Source organism: Epinephelus fuscoguttatus, linkage group LG13 (assembly GCF_011397635.1).
Source record: "Epinephelus fuscoguttatus linkage group LG13, E.fuscoguttatus.final_Chr_v1".
In the NCBI taxonomy this organism is placed as follows: domain Eukaryota; kingdom Metazoa; phylum Chordata; class Actinopteri; order Perciformes; family Serranidae; genus Epinephelus; species Epinephelus fuscoguttatus.
Genome location: NC_064764.1, coordinates 29565332 through 29577830, shown reverse-complemented (window position 1 = coordinate 29577830; position 12499 = coordinate 29565332). Strand labels below are relative to the sequence as shown.

Below are 12499 nucleotides of genomic sequence, written 5' to 3'. Positions count from 1 at the left end.
GTCTTTTTTCCAAGAAAGTGAGATATCTGTTTTTGCAAGCAGCAGACAGAGATTTAAGACAGCAATATCTTTCTTGGATGCAAGAAGTTTGTCAGGGTATAAACCAGGAATGAAAAACAAATTGTGGTATTTTATTTACGAGAAGGATCTGAATACTTTTTAAGATTTAGAAAGCAAAAAAACTATAAAATACATGGAAATGCCTACTAGTCTGAGTATGGTGTGTTAACTTTGAGACATCCTGAGTTAAGTGTTAGGAGTCCTCTTCTCAATTGTAGTCTACTTCCCTTTATTACTCATAGATAAATCCCATTATGTGTATTCCTTGTTTCTCACACTAACTTATTTCCTCTTTCTCTTACTTACAAATATCTTAATGTTAGAAACAATGTCTCCACGATGCAAATATTATCTTACTTGTCTGTTGTCTATTAGCAGAAATTATCAGAATATCACGGACAGGTAAAACAGATTGTACTGATATGTTTCATGTGAACTATGTCTTTGGGCTTGATACAAGATACAAACAAACAATTCTGGGTGACAACACAGTTGCTTTCCAGTTCTTACAACATATTTGGAAATTAATAAAGATATTGATGGAAAAAAAAATACCACAATTTAAAAAAATACTCCATTACAAGTAGGCTTAAAAGTCCTGCATAACAAAATCTTTTTTAATTAAAAGCACATACATTTTAATATACTAAAAGAGGTAAAAATACTAGAGCTCCAGAACAATGTCCCACCTGACTGATTATCATATCTCATATTTTTAGATACTGAAGCATTTCACTGTTGTAGCCAGTTGAGGTGGAGCTTTAACAGCTGCTACCCAACATACCAGGGATCATCACTGCATTCTTTATGATTTGGTGAATTGGACGTCATTGACCACTTGCAGATAGCAGCACTGGTATATTTTTATCTAGACAGTTCAATACTGGGCAAACTTCCAGTCGACATCTGCTCCCTTCCGTGTGTGTCAGCTCTGGTTGTTACCAGCTACGCTCCTCCAAATGGTTGCTCTTTAATGTACCCAGGTTTTAACAGATCTGGGGAAAACTGTGTTCTCCTACTCTGCACCTTCGACATGGAACAATCTCCAAAAAGATCTACAATTAGAAATGAATGATGATGAATTTAAGGTCATCATAAAGAATGTGGTGACAGAGACGTGCTTGTTTTTCTTGAGAGGCCACTGTGTTTGAATAGATGTTGTTTTATTGTGGATTTCTGTGTTATATATTGTATTTGCTGCATTTTAATGTGTTTTGATTGGCTGCTACCTCAGCCGGGTCTCTCTTGTAAAAGAGAATTTCAGTCTCAATGGGTTAAATTCCTGGTTAACTTTTTTAAAAAAATGTTTTTCAGTCCAAGGACCCCTTAACTGAAACAGAGACAGAGCTGGGACCTTCTACTTCACATATAGTATAAAGCTGCGTTGCATATTAAAGTGGGCAGATGGAGGTTGTCAGGCAGAGGGCCGTATCAGCTTAAGGCTGCAGTCTTGACCTTTACTTGCTTTTCAGGTAGTTGAGGGAGGAAACTACTTTTACAAAGATAAAATTATGCAAAAGGCAAAGTATTCTGGATTTATGTAAATGTGTATTTTCAGACATTTTCATTTTGGAAAGGAAAAAATAATACACTAAAAACAATAATTTGGCACCTCGCTGCAGTTACTCTGAGCCCCTGTTGAAAACCAACACTGTACAGAGTGATGCAGTTAAGTAGTTAAAGCATTCACACTTCAAAGGCAAATGTCTTCTGGGTGAAACTGCTGAAAGTTTAAAGACACCTGAAACATGGCATCCAGCTACACTCATAAATGTTTACAAGCCAAAAAGGTTGGGAAAAGGTTATTTTGAAACAGTAGAAACAGTCTGGTGACCTGTCCAAAGTGTACCCTGCCTCTCACCCAATGTCAGCTGGGATAGGCTCCAGCCCCGCTGCGACCCCTAACAGGATAAGCGGTTACAGAAATGAACAGTACAAATAGGAGTTTTCCAGAATTAAACACTTGCTGCCAGTTAATGAAATGAAACACAGCCACAAGTTCCATGTAATAATTTAATGTCAGGCATTTTAACGCGATTTACAGAGCTTCATTTATCCATGTCCAATCCAAACAACCAACATAATGATCAAGTATTCATGTCATCCAATATGCGTTTACCATCTGGAATAGAAGCAGGGTGAAACCTTCCTGGAATAAACACTGCACAAATGTTCTTCACAATACAGCAGTTTGTCGTACAGTTGCATTTTGTATATTCAATATATACACATAGACTTCATTTAACTTAAAACAGATTCACACAACAAGACAAGCACAACAACTTCACACAGGAATCATTCTTTCATAGAATCACAATATTTTTTTTTACAATAAAAAATACAGTTGCAATCACCAGGGGAACAAATGAGTTAGTGAGGAGTTAAGGTCGTAAGGAATGATGTGAGCAGAGGTTGATGAGAGGAAGTCTGAATTTGATCAAGCAGCTTCACGTGGGCAAATTGCAGAATAATGTTGATGTAAACATAAAGGTGACTCAGTATAACGTCCTTCCTCCCATCAAGCTGTCACTGTATTTTTCACTGAACAAGACCTCACACAAAACACAAACATTCATAAGAGGGATCTCAGAGGACGGCTGGAGTGTCGGAGCTCAGGACTTAATCCATCCTGATCTTCTGGTTGGTCATCCTGTAGATGATGCTGTCATATCCCGGGTCCATGTTCCACAGGTTGTAAGAGATAGCGATGACGGCGAGGGCCAGAGCGATCATCAGCCACAGCACAATGTTGAACACCACAGCGTACTGGAAGTTGTACTTGTAGGCCAGGTTGTAAGGGCTGCCGGGGTTACTCTGCCAAAACATAAATTGAGATTTAAACCCGGAAAGGTGGACGCATTAGATTGAAAAACAGTCATGTAACCTTTTCATCTCCGCTGCTGTGCATGCATCGAGTAGCCAACAGGATGTGAGTGTGATAGAAGGAGGGCAACATCTAATAAGAGGCATTAACAGGACTATTAGGACCCCCCCCCCCCAACCCTTTCACCCCCATTCCCCCTTACTCGTTTTTATTAGAGTGGCTGATCAAAGCATTCTTTGGTTCCAGACCTGAGTCATAAAAACCAAGAAGCATGGACTGGAACTGGGTTTATACTTCACGTAAGGGGTTAACCGCAGTCCCACCATAAATTCCAGTGGCACTGATTCTTAGCTCACATATTTTACATGATCAGACCATACTGTACTTTAAAATACACTCCCCAGAGTTGTTCTGCAGTAGACGCCGTATCACAGCAGACATTTTAACGTTAACGTTGGCTCAGCTCCTTCACATGTCCCAGTAAGCCGTGACAGTGAGTCAGCGTGTACAATGCCCAGACCGTGAAACACACTCACCTTGATGAAATGCAGGCGTTTTTGATGTTAACATTTACACTGGTGCTTTTACTGCTACGACACGCCGAAATGTCTGCAGTGAAAAAGCTCTATGGCTGTTTTTATGTTCCTTCACTGTGATATAGAGCGGCGATTAGCGGAGCAGACAGTTTGCAGAGGAGATGCCTTGGCTGGATGTGTGATACTAAAACAGAGGAGATTACCAAGGCTATACATGTGGTTTCATCGCAGCCCCTGATTACAGTTAGATTTTTGAGGTGCTGCATGTCAGCTATGGTGCAGATACAGCACCTACATGCAGCAGTAGTTTCCTGTTCTCAGCTCACACCTCCACATGCTGTCGTTACTCTGTGAACTACATTTCAGCATATGACACTTAAAGTACTGTCAATGCATCATATTAAGCTAATACAGCACACGTTCAGGTTTAAAATTTTGATTTCCAGTCAACATCAGCATAAGGATAAAGGGAAAAACAACAGTCAACAAGACTTACAATCTGTTTGGATTCCAGGATCGAACGGGACTTCCTGGTCAAAGGAGCCTCGAAGGTCTTCACTGTGACGACCTCCACCACAGCGCTGTTGCCATAGAGACCGTACACATCCTCTCCAAACTGCAATGAAAAAGATACAGATGTTAAAATAAAAACTGAGAAGATTCTGTAAGTAAAGGTATACTAAGAGCTTCTCCTTACTTTCTGCAGGACAGAGGCAAGGATGGCGGTGGCGTCGCGGTACTGAGGAGAGTCTTGGCCGTAGAGCCTGCTGAGCTCCTCCAGGCCAGACAGCTCCAGGGAGTACAGGTCAGGAGAGTGGTCCTTTGCCAAGTGTCTGTGTCTCTGCAGCTACAAGAAGGGCAGAAGACATGTGAGCTAGCAGTGCAAGGACTGTCCTCTTTTTCAGCCTGATTTCAGCGAAGCCAGACGACTTACCAGAGCTGTAATGTCATGCAGGACTTGAACCTCAGACAGGAAGAGCAAATCAGCCTAGAAAGCAGAAACAGAGAGGTAAAATGTCAGGCTTTCAAGTTGACAAACACAATCTAATTTAGGTAAAACTGGTCACTTTATTTGCAGAACTCCCAGGAGTCCTAAGCATGATGATGCCATATTTACTTTTTGAAGTATACTAACTACGTAGGGTGGATGCTGCTTGCTAACTGCTCAAGAATATTTATTACTAGTGAAGTATCTCACTGCTGGAAAAATGGTCTTTTCATAAAACTAGGCTGTCTATAGACCCTTTTACTGTTAGTAAACAGCATGATGTTTTCTGGCGGGCGGGGCTTAGCTGGAGGCAAAACAATTCTCCACAGACATTAGCCAGCGCTAGCTAGCAAGTTCTGTTGGCTTGTTTTAGACAATGGAGGAAGATGATGCAAGTGGTGCGTTCAGAAACACTCATTCCGAGTGTTGGAGCGCACTCTGGAACAAACTGGATCGTTCGGTTGCCCAGAAGACATTCTTGTCACTCTGTCTGGGGAGACAGAGCAGCAAAGCACTGAGTGGAGAGAATGTGTGATTAACTTAACTGTTCTTTAATTCATGTAGAAATAAAACGCTCCGTTTCTTTGGTCAACGGGGCTCTCATTTTAGTGTAGAGCATCAGACTGAATTTATGAATGCACCATGTCAGGTCACTCACTCTCCAGGACCGCGAGTGTTACTTGAATAAGTAAACACTGACCAACGGGACCAGACTGGCCGACCTGTGTGCCTCTCACTCAGTGGATGGATGATGTCACAGGAAGCTTTGTAGTTGATTACTATGCCAATCTTACAAAGGAAGACGACAAGACGACACCGTTTGTTTTGCTATTGAAGCTAACGTTAGCTAATGCGCTAAAGAGTTAGCGTTATGGAGAAATCCAATATTTTTCTTAATCCCTCCCCAGTTTCTGATGAGGTGGACATGATAACCCTTAATACACATAACGTTATTCATCCCTACAACAGGAAATACTTTTTCCCTAACCTGATATGAAGTGTGCACTGCACATGTGAGCATTTTTGATGATCGCCTCCGTCCAGTCCTTTGGTCTTATCACCTTTAACCATAGTTGTCTTTGTTTTTGTTGACGGGCAGTGGCAGCTGGTATGTGATCAAATTTAAGTTGAGCCATGACTCCATCTATTCTGGCTCCCAATAACACAACAAGACTCCTATGTAGCCTACAGCCCTGTGTCGGCGAGTCCTGTTTTGCCTCCAGCTAACAAACTGATGTCACTGTGACGTCGGTCCTAAAAGGGTCTATGCAGAAGAAGGATGTGAACTCTTTCGAAATTGGTGGAACATGACCAGAAAGAAAACAGGGGAAAAGGACTGTAGCATTTGCTTTTGCTCAAGATGTAGAAAGCACAGCTGTTCTCGCCTTGGCCCATAGTCCACCATTAACCGTTTTCGTCATGGGAAAAGGTCGCTTTCATCATAGTTTTTGTCAGTGAAATTAACACAGTCTGCTTCTAAACTCTTTGTGTCCTCTGTGGCACCATGGGAGACGGGAAATACAAATATGCAGAAGTACAGCCTGTAGTTGGAGCATCAGCCCCAGGAGAGCCAGCTAAACTCTGCCAGATGACTCATTTTGCATAATTTGCATCATCCAGCGGAGTTTCCCCAAGAAGGAGGAGGTTAAAAGTTGAGAGCCGGTTAAAGTTGGTTAAGAATCCCTTTAACATCCTATTTTGGAGGTAGAATGATGGTGATCAAACCAGCCATCATGTCATATAGGCTGTCACAAGTTTGTCTTTAAAATGTTCACGGTGGTTGTGTGGAAATAAGGCCAAATCTAAAAAGCCAGCATGTCCTTGTGTGGGTACGATGTTGTTGTTTGAAACTGACCTCTGCATTCCTGCTGAGAGAGTTGAGCGGCAGAGAAGCCAACACAGAGCCATCCTGAGACAGACGGGCACGGATCTGCTGCAAGGTGACTGGTAGGTCTTCAAACACAGCATTGGCCTTGCCAAGCATATACAACCTCTGAGAGAAACAACAAAACAATAAAACAACAAATAAGCCTCTTAAGAATGACATCGCAGATTGTAGGTATACTCTGTTTAGTGTTAGTATATTTCCGTTACCTCCTCGCTAGGGGCCAGCTGCAGCACTACAGGGGTGTCCTCGGCAAACAGAGAGTGTACCGTCTCTGCAACACTGTCCAAGGTGAAGGGCACCGGCTGCAAAGAAGAAGACACACTGACTAACTCTGCCACATCACACTTTACACGTCAGTAATATATCTGATGTACAAAGCATCATCATAATGCCACAGCCCAGTCTGACTCACGTTCTCCAAGGGGTAAGAGGCCACACTCTGAGGCAGGGCCAGGCTGTCGACTCCTCTCACCACCACCAGTACATTAGCCCGGGGACGCTGGAACAAGGGACCAGCTTGGAGGCCTGGCCAGGACAGATCCTGTATGAATGAACACAGATTGCAAAGGTTTAGACTGCTCAGGGGCAGCAGAAAGAAGCTGTCAACATAACACTGGCATATCACCATCTAAGTTGATAATAACAACGCACCTCTTGAACAGAGAAGCCCATGGTTAAAGCCACCAGGTCAGGGATCTTCTCTCCGGAGACGGGCCAGTCTCCTTTCTGGAAGGACACAAACTCTGGAGACTGCAGCACTGTTAAACTGTCTCCGTGGACAGCTGTTGGGAAAGAAAGAGAACTGTTAATCCTAGTGAAACGTGGAAAATTAAGAACAACAGTACAAACACATCCAAGAGGAAAACATTTTCTCAACCTAACAGACCTGCAAAAGAAACTGAGAGTTCACAATTTCTCCGTGTGAAATTCACAAATGATAGAGCCCTTGAAACTTCTCACAAAAGGAACAAAAAGTAGTGTAAAATACATTTCACGAACATTCCCACTCTCAATGCTTTACCATTGATGGATGTGAATACTACACTTTCACAGCACTTCACCTGTCCTTTATTCCTCTCTGTGAAGTGAACACTATTGATTGCTTTATAGGAAATCATGAATGACTGAGAGATGAAGTCGATACAGGGTTGTATCTTTGTTCATATCTATTATTTTTAACAGGAATTTGGCCCCTTTATAGATTCAAAGCTACAGTCAGGCAGCCATAGATTTGTTTAAACAGAAAAGTTTCTATTTGGGAAAAAAAGTACCTTCAGTAACTATCAGCCTTCAGTAACTATTGACATGACATCAATACAATAAATCAAAGTGACTGAAAAGTAGTGACTTGCTTTACAAACCAATATGATGACACTGTATGACTTTAGATATTTCACCAACTCTTATAACACACAACCCCACCAGATACTACATGTTACAACAAAGTAGAACGTCCACAAATGTCTCTGTGTGTTACATTAAAGGTCCAGAGAAAGGCAGAAATAAAATATAATTTTCAGTGTTGGGCAGTAGTGTCACTACAAGTAGTGAGGTTACTAACTTATCTACAATTCTCACTAGCATGGTGGTAACGTCACTACATTCTGTGTCAGATATCTTTTCAGTGGCAAAGTTGATTCATTAACCAAGTAGCGTGGCAGCTTCCACGAAAGTTCCAAAATATTTTTCCCAAGAAAAACTGCAGGGGTCTGGATAAAACTAAGAATAATACAACAGAGGATATGTGACTGATGCCAGCTCCACACACGGTCATGTGGATGAGGGACGCACTTCCATATGACATCACATACTAATCCTGCAGCTTATTCTGCTTGCTGATTCGCTGTAAGATTTTCTTGGCAAGACCCTACTTTGCCTTTGATTGGCTATTGCACTTCTTAATGCGTCTCTCAAGTGTCTCTCCATGCTTGTTGGGGGGAGACACAACTAACAGACACAAGCAGCAAGAGATATACAAGAGACAGGAGTGAGGGGACTGAAAACAGATGGAAGAGGGAGGCGTTGTCGACGCTGAGGATGTCTTTTATTGGAATCATATCATGACACATTTGCTGTATAAATTGATGATGGCAAGCAAATTGTACATAAATGAGGTATAGTAGGACTATTATTTGAAATTTATTTTGTCTGTCTATTCTTTTGGCTGACCGTTTTTCTCATAACTGAGATAATGCTGATTTGACATAAAGTAAAAAAATAAATAAAAGTAGCTCTGCAATGAGCAAGCTACTTTTGGCCACTTTCTTGTATCTTAGCTTGCTACATTTCTCTGGGGATAGCTTCATTGTAGTTTAGCTTCAATTTGATGTAGAGTAACTGGTAGCTTAGCTCACCACATTTCCAAATGACTTGCCCAACTCTGAATATTCATAACGATGTTTTTATTAATGTATAATCACCTGAAACTAACAATCATTGTGTCTTTAAATACCTTTGATTGAGCCATTTGTATCTACATACAGAGTGGGTCCTCTTCCACAGAGTCAGCCATGTCTTTCTATAGTAGCCCAGAACAGGCAAACCAAACACTGGTTCGAGGGCCATTCACGTTTTCGCATTGGCCATCATAGTTCTCCTACATGCTTGGCACACTGGAGAAGTTTCAGTTGGTTGGAAACTGCAACATCACTGCTAGATGCTACTACATCCTACACAATAAACCTTTTATGTAAATGTTTTGGACTTTTATCTCTGTACATTGCACATACTCTTTATACTTAATATACCATAAATATTAGCACATTCCCTGGTCAATATTTGCACAACTATGCACAAAACTGTACAGCTCTTTCATTTTATTATAGCTATATTGTGCTGTAGTGGTTTTTTAATATGTATTTTACTGTTTTTTTTACTTCTATTTATGCACCAAAACACCAACTTCTTGTATGTGAAAACCTACTTGGGAATAAACGTGATTTTCATAATGCTCTTCCCCTCCTCAGCTGCTGTTTCTGTCAGTGTGGTGCAATTTTAACTCTCTGTGATATGTTAATTGTACATTACAGCAAGTACAAATTCATCCCCACATGCTGACTGGACTTGAGGGGTCAGAATAAATATAGCAGTCCACTAACACTGACACTACAGCTCAGTGGATGGAGGCATAAACCAACTCGTGACAACCTGATGATGACTGCTGAAGAGGAACTATGAGTTTACAGCCTGTCACATGACTTCACAGTCCGGTGTAAATTCGTAACCAGAAACAAGGAAGCACATGAATGTATATTTCCCTTTAATTTTACCACACCACGAACAAATTGTAGACGTTTCTAACCTGAAAGTAACGTTACACATTCACACTCTCACTGCTAGCGGTGACAGTTTACCAATATGTTAGGAGTTAGCATCAAGCTAACGTTAACACAGTGATGTTCAGTTCTTAGCTGCCTGTTGGAAGCCAAAGCCGATTTATTAATACAATACTACAAGTATAGCAATGTTATTCCTATTCACATGTTCCCATTTATTTCTGTGAGACTGTTATACCAAACATATGGTTTTACCGTTGAGCTAACTTAAACGGCGATGCTAACGGTGTTTAAGCTAGGTTGTCATTTATAAATACGGTGGGGTTACATGACGCTATAATATTATAAATATGTGTAAAATTAATCCTAAGAAATGTGAATCATAATTATCTATCGCTGCATATTTCTTACCGGTTGTGACAAGGCAGCAGAGAGCAAACACCGCGGAGAAAACAGCCTCCATCCTTCGGCAGTTTGTCAGCGACATCTTTCTCCTTGGTGCAGCAGAGATCACCTGACCTGACGTCACGACACCGCAAAGCACGATGGGAGAATATCTGTCACCGCTACACCAGTACAGGCACCTGAAGTAATAACAAATAACTACCTACATCCAAGGTACTAACGCTTATTAATTTTCTCTGCAACTTAATATCCAAAAAAAATATATAAATATATATTGTGTGCAATATTTTGCACCTCTTATTGCGTATATTACTTCAACATACAATGCACATAATTGTACATGTTTCTTATGCTCTAATTATGTTGTTGTTTATTCTACTGACATTGCTGTTGCCTCAGCACAGTGACTATATATATTTTATTTCAATATGTAATTTTATTATAACTTATGTACTAGTGTTGAACACGGTAGCATAATGCACATTTTTATTTTTATTTTAATGCACATTTCATTTCTACTTTATTTTATTTGTTGCTCTATATTTACACACACATTTCCACACTTTTTTTCCCTACTTCTTATAATGCTTTACATTGTAGCAACTGTACCGATTGTAACGATCAATAAATTATTTCTGATTCTGATTTCTCATGTCGTAATTATGAGATAAGGTGTTGTTGTTTTTCAATGCAGTGAATGCAGTGTGTTTCAGTAGTATTCAAGAGCATGAAGCGAACAATATATGTTTTATTTTTCATAATTTTCTTATTTATCCGGGAAAGGATTGGAATTAAAGGTAACATTTGGTGTGTCACAGTTAAAACTGGCCTGACTCAGTTAAAAACTTTTTTAGCAGGTTCCTCTTCAGCAGCATAAAAACAAATTACAATACAAAATAAAATCATAAGCAATCAACAGAGACAAGACGACAAAAACAATATGCAGCTACACAGACATTGTGTGAGCAATATGGCATATCAGTGGTTGCAGGCATGTCCTTCCATCTAATAGTGTTTATATGCATTAGGGATGCACGATATTGGATTTTTTTGCTGATATCCGATATGCCAATATATAGAGGTGGGTGATATGGCCCTAAACTAATATCACGATATTTCAGGGTATTTTTGTGATAATGACATTCTTAACAATATGACAAATTAGTAAAAAAAAATAATTATATTATTAATTTAAGAAAATAAAATTGCAACAAAATAAGTGATACAGTTTTACAGTTTGCCTTCAAACATTCAGCAAAAACTAAACAAAAAATATCTCTTATTTCTTTAGTTTGTGAAAAACAACAGTAACTCAGAGTGAGATTCAGATTCTGTTACAATATTAATAATTCACAAATTACACTTTTAAACAACTCCCGAATACAAAAATGTCCCCTGGGATCTCTATATATAAATCAACAGGTGATTTCCTTCTTTTAGTAAAATCCTAAATGATTGAGTTGTTTTTTTCCACCTGGACCTTTATGCTCTGCCATTTCTCCTCTAATCATCACGCTGTAACCTCTGACAGGCTGTTATGATACCACAACTATCACACATTCACATATATGGAGTTTTTTGTTGAGCTGAGCGTCCAGTCGATTTACATTACCAGAGGTTTCTGACAAAATCATTTGACTTGACCTGCTGCCAGAGGAGCTGCTGAATGAGTTCCCTCTGAGCAGTAACGCAATAAAAGAGTCTGAGAAGTCCGGGGCTGTTCATAAAACATTCAGGACGCCACAGTTTATTCCACACTTCTGAAGCTGCTCCTCTTTTGGGAACCACCACTGAGTCACTCCTAACTTCGCTTTCAGCCGTGCTTGTTGTTATGCTAGTTTTATTGTGCACACCCCTAACCTTGAGCACTGACTCAGTTGGTGCACTGAAATAGTCCAAACTATTTGGTGTGACTTCAACAAAAAATATCCCCCATTTTTCTTTCAGAAACAGTCGTCTAAATGACTGAAAATATTGTTTTGGTGGGTGTTTATGTGGACTGGAGCTGCACACACAAGCTTTAACACAATAGTCTTTAAATGTCATTCTTTTAGGATAAACTTCTTTCTAGAGCAAGTTAACAATGCTAGAAACTCCATGAACCACGTACTAACAAACAAACACAGCCGCACACAACAATTTTTAGGTCTACTTCCTGCCATTTACTGACACATAGGGGAAACATTTCACAGCAGAGTGGGTGATGACCATGCAGTGTAATCCTCACTGAAACTTACAGCCATTTCTTCTTCACCTACAAGATGTCCATTTATGAAACCATAATAGCTAGTGATGCTCTATAATTACATCCTGCTGCTCAGTAAAGAGGGATGTTAGTCAGAGAGGAGCTCTTAAGGATGAGTGTGGCCCTCCCGCACCCTCTGCCTCAGGATGTGACTCTCTGACTCCAGTGTTTGGGCTGAGAATCTCAGGTCTGCCAGGCTGAATTCTGTTTTTTTTCCCAGCATCTCGATTAGCTCTTGTCGCTCCGTAACCTTCACCTGGATATGTGAGATGAGCCTC

At 40.3% G+C, this 12499-nt stretch overlaps 1 protein-coding gene across 1 annotated transcript; it reads right to left on the bottom strand.

The window, feature by feature from the left end:
- Positions 1-2059: 2059 nt before the first annotated feature.
- atp6ap2 (ATPase H+ transporting accessory protein 2) lies at positions 2060-10097 on the bottom strand. The gene is made up of 9 exons (XM_049593613.1): positions 9983-10097; positions 6948-7078; positions 6709-6837; positions 6503-6598; positions 6264-6401; positions 4355-4408; positions 4118-4267; positions 3917-4036; positions 2060-2874 (listed from the first exon to the last, which is right to left on the bottom strand). Exons 1-9 carry the CDS (start codon positions 10056-10058, stop codon positions 2680-2682), a joined length of 1089 nt encoding a protein of 362 aa, XP_049449570.1. The 5' UTR covers positions 10059-10097; the 3' UTR covers positions 2060-2679.
- Between the last annotated feature and the right edge of the window lie 2402 nt (positions 10098-12499).